Below are 13241 nucleotides of genomic sequence, written 5' to 3'. Positions count from 1 at the left end.
AATTACCTTCTATAGGTATTTTTAGTTTGATTAGTCCGTGACATATTGCTTTTTGGTTCCTTCTCTTTTGATTATTTAATTTTATGAATAACTATTTAAAGAAATTTCTTTAAAAGATAAAGAAAAAAAACGAACATAAAATAATCTAATTTTTTTTATAAAAAAAATCATTCAAACTCGAAAAGAGATTTTTTTTTTCAAATAAAAATTCCACCTTGACCTATAGTAAATTTGATAGCAACTGAAAACAAATATGGCAATTAATGTTTGTCATCCTCAAGTCAATGCACAAGTCTTGCTGTAGAAATTTCAAACAAAGCCAGATCACATAAATTGATTCAATTTAATGAAAAATTCCAAAGTTTGCAAAAGAAAAAAATAGATAAAAACAAAGTGTGTTTTGGTTCAAGAAGGATTTACGCTTGATTTAGACATTTATTGGCATAATACATTAATATGCTTTTTAACTTGGTCTTAGCTCATATTAATGCCCTCCAACTTTTGGTGTGCATAAATAGACACTAAAACTTGTATAAAGTTGAACAAATAGATACACACATCCTATGTGGTATCGACAATCTTCATCTTATGTGGTGTCTTATGTGTATTATGTCACGTAAGGACGCATATGTCTACTTGGTCAACTTCATATAAGTTGAAGTGCTTACTTGTACACATCTAAAATTGGAGGGCATAAATGTGAAATGAAGCCAAATTGAAGGACACATTTATGTATTATGCCAACATTTATTTATGTGGATCTATTTCTTATTTTGAAGGGAGAATCTAAGAGAAATCTTAGGAATATGATCTATTTTCATTTGGAAGTTTAAGTAAATCTATTTTCTTTATAGTAGATATATGAAGTTTAATAAATATATTTTCATTAACACTTTGGTTATCGATATCCTACAATTTTTAAATTAATATTCACATATTTAAAAACTACATAGTGAAACAAAATTTTCATGTCCTTGCACAAATCTTGCCATGGAAATTTCAAATGAAAGTTACAAAATAATCATATCCTTTTCACTTTAATTTTTCATTTTGATGTGACTACAACTTACTCTTTACTCTAAATTCCATGGACTTAGAAAACTTGAGTTGTTTAGTATAAAGACTCTAGTAGAGGCAATTTGAACATTAATGTAAACAAAGATGCGACTCATATTACTTCAGATTTACTCGCCTGTTTCAAAATAAGTGATATTTTTAGTTTGATTACTTTATATTTACCTTCGATAGGATAAACACAATATACAAACTAACTGTATTTCCACATGATGATCTTGCAGGCTTAAAAAACTTGAGCATTTTCAGAGAAAATTGGAAGATGATCAATGTATATTAGAAGTAAAAAATAACAAGAACGATTACAAGAGAATCTGAAATATCAACAAAATTAATCGCGCAAAATAAAAAACAAAAAATCCTCAATTGTCATAAGGTTCAAAATAACCGAATTTAGTTAAGTTGAGTTGATCAGTTCTCACTTGGCCATCATGACCTTAACGAACTCGTCGTAGTTGATGTAATGACCCTAAAGGTCATTTTTGGAAATTTTCATAAAATGACCGTTCTACCCCTCCCGATAGTTTCCCCGAGTCCTAATTTTTGTAATTTCGAAGTTGGTTTGAAGGAAAATTGATGAAAAGTTGAGTTTTTGGAAAGTTGAGTTTTTAAGAGTTAAAGTTTGGTTAAAAGTGCTATTTCGAGTCATTTGGAGTTTCGAGACTCGAATCGGATTTCCGTCGATTTCAACAATTTTAGAATGTCGAAACGGGTCTATGAGAATTTACGGAGTCGAATTTGGAGTTAAAACGAAGATTTGAGGTCCTAAGTTGCAAAAATTGTGAAATTTTGATCAAGAGTTGACTTTGGTCAACAAACGAGGTTCCGGTGCTCGAAATGGAATTCCGAGGGCACCGTTGGATTCAGGGGGTGATTCTAAGTCTAGAATGAGTCTTGGTTGAATTTTTAGAGGCTCCGAGTGCGTTTCGAGTTTTTGAGCCTAAAGTTAGTTTCTTGACGCCTTATCGGATACCGGGTCAAGGAGACCTCGAATTCAAATTCCGACGATTTCATTGAGTCCGAAATGTCATTTTCAAGCTAGTAGCATATTTGGTTTGTGTTCGGGAAGTGCCAAATGAGTTTTGGGTGAGCTTTTAAGCTTCTTGGATGCTTTGACACTATTTCAGCAAATTGTGACAACTAAAGGGTTCATTATTAGTTTTAAGGGTCGAAAAATTATTCCGAAGGTTCTGGAATTTTGAGCATGAATTATAGGACTTATTTGTAAATTTTGGTGCATTTTCGCTAACCCGAGATTGGACTTTTATCGCAAATAAGAAATAATTGTTTACCGAGTAGAAATGATATTTGACTGGGCAAACGAGCATGAAATTGAGCTCCGATTGAACGAGCAGGTCCGTATCATTATTTAAGACATTTACAAAAAAAGAATCGGGTCATTTCACTATCGTATGAGGAAATTACGGCCTTTTTAGTGAAAGATTAACTGCTGTTTTTCTGGTGCATAACAGTCATGCACTGTTATAAAAATCTCAGACTGTGTTCATTTGGTATTTTGAGCATATCGGGAGTTCTAGAGATCGGAATGGAGTGATTCTTACGGGTTTCTTCTTGAATTAATATGAGGGTTAGTATTCAATCTTCAATTCGACATTTTCTCATAATTTCTTAATCTGCTTTTTCTTCCTATCCGTAGATCTCTTGGGAAAAATTGGGGTTTTATCGATTTGGACTCCCTTTTTGATGAAAAAGGTATATTGGCTGTTGAATATGATCTGTTTAGTATAGGTTGGTTGGTTTGCTGCTAGATTGAAGTTTCGGTGGTTCGGTTGGGATTGAAAGGAGTTGTTTGTAGCTGCTAGTTTTGCTTAGTTTAGAGTTACTTGCGAGTACCTGTGGTTTTCGGTACTCACCCTTGCTTCTACACAATTGTGTAGGTTGACAGCTCTCTCAGATTCGGCTTAGTATTTTCTTTAGTAGATTGAGCTTCGGGACATACTCGAGAGGTAGCGGTTCATTCCAGACGTGCCCTTGAGTTATCTTTACTTTCAGTTTTGTTCTATTCGAGAACTATACTCTGAGACTTGTATATTTTTATTCGAATTCTGTATTTAGAGGTTTGTACATGTGACAACCAAATTCTGGGTAGTGTTGAGTTTTAATTAAAGTCTTCCGCTTATTTATTATCTCTTATTCTCGTATTTCTACTTCTCTATCGTTGTGGTTGGGTTAGGCTGACGTGTCCGGTGGGAAATGGACACGTGCCATCGCATCCAGATTTGGGGTGTGACAGTTGATCTGTCCATCACCATCCACGTCAGCTTCACGAATCATCTCGTCAACCTCTTCATCTGTAAGCTTCTCGCCTAGGTTTGTCATGACATGGCGTAGCTCAGCTGCAGAAATGAATCCATTCTGATCCTTGTCAAACACTCTGAAAGCTTCCTTGAGCTCCTCCTCAGAATCAGTGTCTTTCATCTTCCGAGCCATTAAGTTAAGGAACTCGGGGAAGTCAATGGTTCCATTTCCATCAGCATCAACTTCATTGATCATGTCTTGAAGCTCAGCCTCAGTTGGATTTTGTCCCAACGAACGCATCACGGTTCCAAGTTCCTTAGTGGTGATGCAACCTGTAGAAAAATTTGGCAATAAATTACAAAAAATGTATTGATATTGTGTTACAAATCTTACAACAGTACTTAAAAAGGTTTATTCTTTTTCTTAACTTATTCATTCTACCAGAAAAGTTCTAGACAAGCACAAAACAACGAGAATAGCTAAACAAAACTAACACATCACTAACCGCATTCATGACTTAAAATTATAAAATATATAGGAAAAACAGGGAAAATCTTTTCAATGGGAGGACAGACCAAATTTTATTTTCATCGAGCCAATGCGAAGGGTTTGGTTAAGACACGCCAGATTCCACCAAGTATACAAATGGAATCTAACCATACATGTCCTCCGATTATATCTTCTAAATCGTCCCCACTATGAATCCATCCTTCCCCTCCAAAAGGGGATTTTAGTAGAAAACCAAAAATAATGATACTCAAGCTAAGGGTCAAATTGGTAGTTTTTCTTACATCTCCCCCTCCCGGAAATCAGGTTCGTCCGTAATCTGTTTCAAACAAAAGATGTAGTCATCCCAACCAAACGCGGTCAGGTTTAGGTGTTACAGCTAAATTCGCTTATATAATACTACCAAGTCTGAAACTTTCTAAGGACATATTTATCAGCTAGTTGGTAAGAAAAGCAAACATAAGTATATATATACTTTCTTTTGAGAAAAAGTAACTGTAACATAAGTAAACTTTTTAGGTCTTCTGGCTTTTTTGCTGATGATTGATGTAAAGCTTGAGAATTTATGTTTGTACATTCGAAGCAGTAGCCTTTTCATTAGCAATTACAATGAAAAAAAACATTACTTATCATCATAATAATAAATTAACTAACTAATTATTTTTTCTTACTCTTTGTTGGAAATTAGCAAATGAAGTGATTGTAATTAACCAAAAAATATTACTTTGCCAATTAATCTGCAACTAATTTAATCTATCCATCTATAGACTATACGTTAGGCATAAACAATATGCCATTTTTTCCTTTTTTTTTTTAGACTTTTTCTCCATTTTCCCTTCTTTCTTTTTTTCAATTATTGCATACCCAAAAATGATTTTATATATATATGTATAGATATGATGTGGTTATTACAACAACATTTTAGACCTTTTATTTTCTTCATGAAACGTTTCTTAAAAGTCATGGTTCATTAATTTATTTCCCTCCAGCTCCTTGTAAGTCTATTCATATTTTACATTATGGATACTTTAAATATCAAAAATTTATATTATAAATTACCATCAATATATCAGTTTTCAACATTCTTGTAAACATTTGTGCATTTATGTCTATGCACTCCACAAAGGTAAGCACATACAGTATCTAATCTTCTTTTCTCTTCTCGATTCAGTACTTTTTTCTTCATCTACACATTTTCTAAGTTTTTTGTGTCTTTCTCAATTTTTTTCTATTTTCCTTTCGAATTTCATATAGTATTGTAAATTTATAGGTGAAGGTGATGTTTGAAGAAAAATACTAAATTTGACGATGAATTGAAAATGTCGGTCCAATATATGTTTTTCTACGTTGAAGCAAATTTAAGGCCAAAATATGGGGTACGTGAATTGTAGTTTCTCTGAAAAAATTAGGTGTTTTATGTATATGATTTTTAGAATTAGTATAATATTATATGATGACACTCATGCTATAAGAAGACTAAATGATTCACTTGATTGAATGTTGAGTTATTCCGTCCTAAAACCCTTATGTTTAGTTGAGAAAAAATATCTTTATCAAGAGTGGTTCATTATGACTTGTAATAAAATTTAACATGAAATAGTAAGAGATGTTCTCTCTTTTGGTATGCTATGTAATTATTTACTCTTTTTTTTTTTCTATTTTTCTTCTCATATAAAATAGTGATGATACATTTTATTTGGTAATTACTAATTTATTTGTTGCTGAAAATTGAGTCTATTATTAATTGATTCTTTGAAATAACAGGATGGCCTGTGATGGCAAACCGACAATTTCTATGCATACTTGAGATGAATAATCAGATGTTAAAGTAGTGTATTTTTTTTTTGTTATCCCTGTGTCATCTATCTATGCAATAGTTAGTGGAAGACTAAAACAAATCATTCTAAATTGAATAGATTATACTAAATGATATTAAATCATTTACATTAAAAATTCGAATAATCTTCTTCATGTTTTTGCAAATTTCGTTAGAGGCAATCTACATGCATTTATAATTTTTTTCAAGCAAAGATTTATCAACATTCATATCATTAGAGACTATATTATCTTAAGTAGTTTCACATATTTTTTATGGAAATACATTGTCCTGCTTGTATGAATTTTATTGATGAGTAAAATCCATATTGTGTATTCAACACTATCTATTTTATAACTCAACTTTTTAAATATATAAAATTTATATAATAATGATAAGGGACAAACGTGCAATGCACGTTCCCAAAGACTAGTATTATTATAAGTGGGAAGCTCCAACCTTGAAAGTTGAATTACCATTATACCCCTACTCTTAATTTAAATGCCACAAACCAACTAATTAATCAAACATTAATAATAATCATATTATTATACTATTATACCACTACCAATCATATTTATTATATTATATATCAACATAACATAATATAATTATAATAATAATAATCTCTGAAGTTAAATGTTGGATTACAAAAATAACCTTATAAAGTTGAGTTACTAACTTACTATAATATCATTTAACTAGATATTACTTAAAAAAAAAAATTATACAAAGATGTAAATGCACATTCTTATAAAAATATATATATTCAGTTAGAAGAGGGTAAACGTTCACCTTTCCCTTCATTATTAAAAATAGTCATCTTAATTCATAATAAAGGTAAATAATAACTTCCATGCATGAATGTGATCTATTTTTGTTCAATGTACTACACCTTTTCTTCTCTTATCTTTAATTTTTGCTCATTTATCTTCTACCTTTATAGCCTTTTGATATTCTTTTTATCACCTTATAATCTGCAAAAATTAATATCATTTCATTATCCTTTACCGATATTGTTTCTTCTCCTAAAAATCACTGGTTGATGTAGCTACTTATCTACATTAGTACACCTGATTCTGCCAAAATACGTATTAAATGATTTGAGGAAACTAGATTTGATCTACCATTTGATCAAATCACTAAATTGGAACTATATTTAGATCAAATCATCTAAATGGAAGTAGCATTACTATTGCAAGTTTCTATCAGGTAAGCCTTTGATCATATTAGATGAATATGTACAATCCAGTATTGATTGTTTACAGAGTAAATGAGTATCCTGGGGAATTTGCAACCTTGTCCCTTGTTTATTTGCTTCCATTTTCCCCCCTACTTATTTACTTATACTAACTTTATCACTTTGTAATATAAATTTAGAGCATTCTATAAGCTCTAAATTGGTACTAATTTTTTTTTAAATTTTCGCAAGTTGATATTTTTTATATGATGTAAAGGATAACTTTGCAACATCAATTAATTATATATTTTTGCTTTATGCAGATTTTATACGGTTGAATCAGTGAAAAGATATAATTTCTTTCTTTTCGATTCGCATCGTAGGTAATTGTTCTATTGAAAATTTTAGCACTTTTTATGGACTATCAAACTAATTTTTTCCTGTTTGCTTTTTATCAATTATTTGTACATTACAAAAGTCTATTTTTCTCATCAATTGTTTCTAACATTTCAAAATCTCGAAATATACTTACTAATGAATACCATTTTCAATAATAAATACTATCTTTGGGATAAAAATATAATATTATACTTCATAATTCATTGTACTTAAGTCTCCAAAACATAATTATTATTTTTTATGTTATATTAATTTCTAAATTTTCATTTTTCATATATTATATTATTATTTTGAAAGTTGAAGCCTTTTAAGTTAAAAAAATGAATTACCAAAATGTCCATTGTAAGTTGGTCATTTTTACTGATTAGTCATGAACCATTTCTTCAATATTCAAGTTATACAAAATTGTAAGAAAATATTTCATAAAATATTACCATTAAATTATTATAAATTTGTAATCAAATTATACTAAATCACAGAAAGACAAATAAGTTGGGAAGTGTAACCATTACCTTATTGAATAGCTACTAATGCAAATACATATATTTTCGTCCTATACACTTATAATTATATAAATTTACTATACGTCAAGGATAACAAATTGAATAGCTACTAATTCTTTGTTTTATATTTCTTGTATATAATAGACAGCAATCAGCAATCACTCCGACCCATTGACTCTAAAAGTCTTGGATCAAAATTTTAGGCAAGACCTGAAAGAATAAACACATAAAAATAATAAAAACAACAAACATATTTATCATATGAATTTTGGTAATCCTCCCTTAATGAGTTAGCTTTTGGGGTTGAATTAGGTGTAAGTATCATATATTTTACTTGGTATCCGAGCTGGGGACTGGCTATGTTTATATGGATTTGAGCAATCCTCTCTTAGTGAGCTAGTTTTGGGGGTTGAGTTATACTCAAATGTCATATCTTTACATGGTATTAGAGTCGGGGTCCATTCCCACTCGAGCTCCTTGCCCACGCTCCAGTTGAACCTGTGCGTGAAGGGGTGGTTAGAGTTCCACTTTGGTTGTAGAATGAACTGATGGTCTGCTTGTATGTATTTGGTTGAGCTAGGTTTTTGGGTCGAGTTAAACCAAGTATCATATCTTTACAAGTACCAAAAAGCACAAAGGAATGGACTTGTCCATTCAAGTATTTATGTAATCTAGCAAATGATGAGCGAATGCAGTGTAAGGTCTGTGCCATTTACAGTGTTCTGTCTTTTCCACATATAAAGTTTGCTCACCATGGGGTATATACTTGAGAAAAGGTGACTTGTTTGCCCTTTAAAACATCTATGATTTCTTTCTATCCAAGTGCACTTCTTACCATATTGATATGATGAGAATTGCAACTTATAGTACTTTTTGTTTTGTTTCCAAATTTCTAAATTTTATTGCCTGGATTTACTGCGAAAGTTAGTCACATTGACTCTTCTTTAGAAAATGTGCCAAACATATTAAGATGGAAGAAGTGATCCTTTTTAAATGGTTTAATCGTATGAAGGTTAGCTAAGGTGGTGGATACGCCCACACCCTATGCAATTACTCTGCATGTTATATTGGTTGTCTGTATGCCTGTGTTTGCGGGGATGTGTCTGCATCTATAGGGGAGAGTTGTAAATTGATTGTAGTGCTGTTCATTATATGCTTAACTGTGACTTGTTGTGTTTTCCCAATGTAGTAGCGTTGAAGTGTTCTGCTTGACACTAAATTGAAACACTTATAGGAACAACCATTACAACTTCCCGATCCCAGATTGGTAATATGAATCCTCTATTTCCATTCCACTTCTATTAGGTTTCATGCTATTCCTATATGAAACGCCACCTAGTGCATCCGGGAGCAGGCGGTGGGTGCAGAAATGTTATGCTGTAATCCTAGTAGGACTGGTGAAACCTTTTAGTCAATCTGTAGTCAAGTGAAAGTTGGAGTTCTCCTTTTGTGTGCGGGTTCTGCTCTGAATAATTCACTTTGGCTGATTTTCTTGCCACCTTATATATGATGAATATTCTTCATGTTTTGTAATCAACATTATCACTCAAAATTTAGGCTTTTCTAAGTGGACAGAAGGGAATAGTGTCCTTCTGAGGTTGGCCAATTACCAAAAGCAAGCCCCTCTTATTTTTAGTTAATTGCTTCTTGGGAGCTCCAATCGTTCCCCATAAACTCCTCTTTATAATCCTTTTCAGGTGCCAGTAGTTCTTTTACAAGGAGGGGATGGCAATCCTGTTAGCAATCAAATGTGGGGCAATGAATGTGAGGATGCCTCTGATCATTCACTAGAGAGTGGCATACCTACTTTGATAACATGGAGTTATGGTGGTAATAATGTTGCTATCCAAGGATCTTGGGACAACTGGACATCAAGGTAAACTCTGGCCTCTTATTTAGGAGTTGAACTAGATTCAACCAAGTACTAGCTGTTGCGATGACTCCTGTTAATGGAGTTTCTGAATGTATCCACTAATGATGTTTGCTTGCAGGAAGATTCTCCAAAGATCAGGCAAGGACTATACCGTCTTTTGGTCCTTCCATCGGGTATATATCATTACAAATTCATTGTGGATGGAGAAGTTAGATATATTCCAGAACTTCCTTGTGTAGCAGATGAGACAGGCGTTGTCTTTAATCTTCTTGATGTTAATGTAAGTGAGAATTCTGCTTCCTGATTATTGAGGGGAAGCTGATTTACATTTACCTAATGAACTGATATTTACATTACCACAGCAGAGGCATCATTGATAACTTTAGAACATTGATGCATAAACATGTGTTCTATAGTCTATATACCTGCTGTTCCCTGAGAATTTGTTTGGCTCTTAACACAATCCGCATCCTTCCTACAGGACAATGTTCCAGAGAACCTTGAAAGTGTTGCAATGTTTGAGGCCCCACCATCACCTGACTCTAGCTATGCGCAAGCTTTGCTGGGAGATGAGGATTTCGCAAAGGAGCCAGTGGCAGTTCCACTCCAACTTCATCTAACTGTTCTTGGTTCTGAAAACTCAGAAGAGGCACCTTCTTCTCCAAAACCCCAGCACGTAGTACTTAATCACCTCTTTATAGAGAAAGGATGGGCTTCTCAATCCGCTGTTGCTCTTGGTTTGACGCATAGATTCCAGTCGAAATATGTCACTGTTGTCCTCTACAAGCCACTGAAGAGGTGACCACCCCGTGTTTACAATCAAATCTTTCCAGAGCTTTCTCAGTGTGGCTGCATTAAGATTTCCACTGTTTATAGACCTGCTCAACGTTGAAACTTCCTTTAACCTCTCTTCTCTGTTGTACAATAGTTTCAAGTTTTATCAGCAATGCATTTTCTCCTTTCTTCACTGTCTTTTCAGTGATTTTATGTTCTCAAAAGGATTAATGTGAAAAATGAAAAGAAAATATAGTTAGCTCGATTTTGAATCTCATTCACCACCAATGCTTCTTTTGGTAATATTCTGTTGTGGAACAAAATATTTCTCATCTCTTCCTCGAATAGATTCTTGTTTTTTGTGGTTTATTATTTTGGAATTTCAATGAACTAATTGTGGATGGGTCATAAGATTTTATATTGCATATAACTTATCATTAAAGATTATCTCACCCTAATGATGCTACACACTTTAAGCAAACAGGATTTAACGATAGTAAGTCTACAACTTATTACATCTTTTCCTTAAAGAAATAACAGTAATATTATTAGTGATTATTTCTTCTTCTGCAATTCCTTTGCCTTCGCTGCTTCTTTCTCCTTCTCATCATTATTTTGTGCTCCAGCTTTACAATGATTCTTGCAAACCATACCGGTTTTCCACTTGACATCATGAAATATACTATGGATATTCCAATACATAGTCCACTTCCATACCCCATAAGAGCAGCTTTCCGAAAATCACTCTGAAATTCAGAATTGCTTTCTTCACCGTCTAGCTGTCCAGATATGGCATAAGTTGTCCCACAACTTTTTGAAACAGGAAAACCACGTAATCCATCATTGCCTTCATATGAATTGTTCTCAAAGGTATGAAATTGATTTCCTTGAGGAATGCACCCTTTCGAGATGATTGTAAGAAAGATTGAAGACTTCAAGAGATGTAAGAGAAGCAAATTGTGCTGGTATCTCTCCTACAAGATGGTTACTTGACAGGTCCAATGATTCAACCAAAGATAATCTTCCAAGTGATGGCGGTATATGACCTTCCAATCTATTATGAGATATATTCAGCACACGGAGTGCAATGAGATCTCCCATAATAGTTGGAATATGTCCTTCGAATGTGTTGTTTGAAAGATCGATAGTGATGTACAAAAACAAGATTCTCACAACTTCACGCTCATATCCCTTGGATACGACAGCTATCGAGTCTTGGTAATATGAATCTCCACCATATTTTGATGCTTCCATTGATGGATCAGTTGTCCTCATGGCTTTCAGATGTTGAAACAAATTCGAAGGTAAGTTTCCTGAGAAGGCATTGTAAGAGAGATCTATGATTCGAAGCTCTGGAAACATGTTCTCAATCCTTGATGTTCTGATGGGACCATGCAATTTGTTGAATCGCAAGCTTAGAACTTTCAGCTTTGGCAGAGTCCCCAACCACACGGGGAATGTGTCATTGAGGTGATTGTCTCCTAAATCAAGAACTTCAAGTTGTTTGCAATTGGTCAAGGATTGTGGGATTTTCCCCTCTAGTTTATTGCCATGCAAGTTGAGGCTGCTCAGTGAACTTCCATTGCTGAAAGTTGTTGGAATATTCCCAGAAAGATTGTTGTGGCGCATATCCAAAACCTGGAGGGAAGTGATATTTCCGAAACACTGCGGAATTTCTCCACTCAAATTGTTTGTCGCCAAATCCAGCATTATCAGTGATGTCAAGTTGCAAATAGATGAAGGAATTTCTCCAGTGAGATTATTATGGGATATGAAGATGAATCTTGTGGAATTTGATGGAATGGGTAGTGAACCTTGAAGTAAATTGGACCGCAAATCAATAGTATTTACAGACTGAAGAGGAATTGAATCCACACTCGTCAGCATATTGTGGGATATATTAAGATCTTGCAATGAAAACATCCAGTTAGACCATGCCCAATCAGGAATTCTTCCTTGAATCTTATTATTTGAAAGATCCAACTTCCAAAGCTGCTTTGCGGATCTTAGAAACTCCAACTCTTTCACTTCACATGCGGCCAATTCTAACTCAATAAAAGATTCGGACAAAGTAACGTTGTTGTCATTGGTCAATGAGATATTATTATATGAAAGACTAAGATATGAAAGCTGTTTGAAGTTTGAAAAGAAGCTGACATCCACACGACCACTAAAATTATTGAAAGAAAGGGAAAGTTCTGTTAGGTTCACAAGGTTTTGAATTGAGTGGGGAAGATGACCCTGCAGCTGGTTGCCCTCTAAATATATCCAGATTAGTGAATTGGACTTGAAATCTTCAAAGGGACCAGATAAGTGATTAAAACTCAAGTCTATTGCATTTAGTGATGGAAGGGATAACATCCCTGGTGGTATTGTTCCATTCAGGGAGTTATTGCGAAGGCCCAAAATAACTCAAATGCGGGTGAGATTTGAAAGAGATTCAGGAATAGGCCCTCTAAGGTTGCAACTTTTAAGAGACAAATAACGCACCGAAGTTAGATGATAGCCAAGAGACTCAGGCAAATTATCAGAAAAATTCACGCCCCTGAGATATAACTCTACGAGAGATGCACTGCTGTTCCATTTGGTCTTTGGAAAATAACCGCTTAGCTTATAATTGAAACCTAAGAAAAGTATTTCCAGGTTGGGCAGGTGGAATATACTCTCAGGTATTATCCCAAACAATCCTGTATATGTCAGCCTCAGAGTTGTTAAATGAGAAGAAAAATTCAGAGGAATGGTGGAAGAGATGTTTATGCCACTAAGATGAAGCTCTCTTAATTGGGTCAAGTTCTGAAGAAGCGATTTAAAATCATGGGTTGTGAGTCTTAGCTTCTTATAGTCATAAATTGTGGA

The 13241-nt window shown here is 33.7% G+C and overlaps 1 protein-coding gene and 2 pseudogenes across 1 annotated transcript; 1 reads left to right on the top strand and 2 right to left on the bottom strand.

Annotated features, from left to right (window-relative positions):
• Positions 1 to 3264: 3264 nt before the first annotated feature.
• LOC102592805 (calmodulin-2/4-like) lies at positions 3265 to 3671 on the bottom strand. The gene has a single exon (XM_006349881.2). It carries the CDS (start codon positions 3631 to 3633, stop codon positions 3265 to 3267), a length of 369 nt encoding a protein of 122 aa, XP_006349943.1. The 5' UTR covers positions 3634 to 3671.
• Positions 3672 to 8708: 5037 nt separating this feature from the next.
• LOC102592130 (SNF1-related protein kinase regulatory subunit beta-1-like) lies at positions 8709 to 10578 on the top strand (annotated as a pseudogene).
• Positions 10579 to 10843: 265 nt separating this feature from the next.
• LOC107057745 (receptor-like protein 12) lies at positions 10844 to 12772 on the bottom strand (annotated as a pseudogene).
• Positions 12773 to 13241: the final 469 nt, after the last annotated feature.

This window comes from Solanum tuberosum, unplaced genomic scaffold (genome assembly GCF_000226075.1).
Source record: "Solanum tuberosum cultivar DM 1-3 516 R44 unplaced genomic scaffold, SolTub_3.0 scf00114, whole genome shotgun sequence".
Taxonomy (NCBI): domain Eukaryota; kingdom Viridiplantae; phylum Streptophyta; class Magnoliopsida; order Solanales; family Solanaceae; genus Solanum; species Solanum tuberosum.
This window is presented reverse-complemented; position numbering and strand designations above follow the sequence as displayed.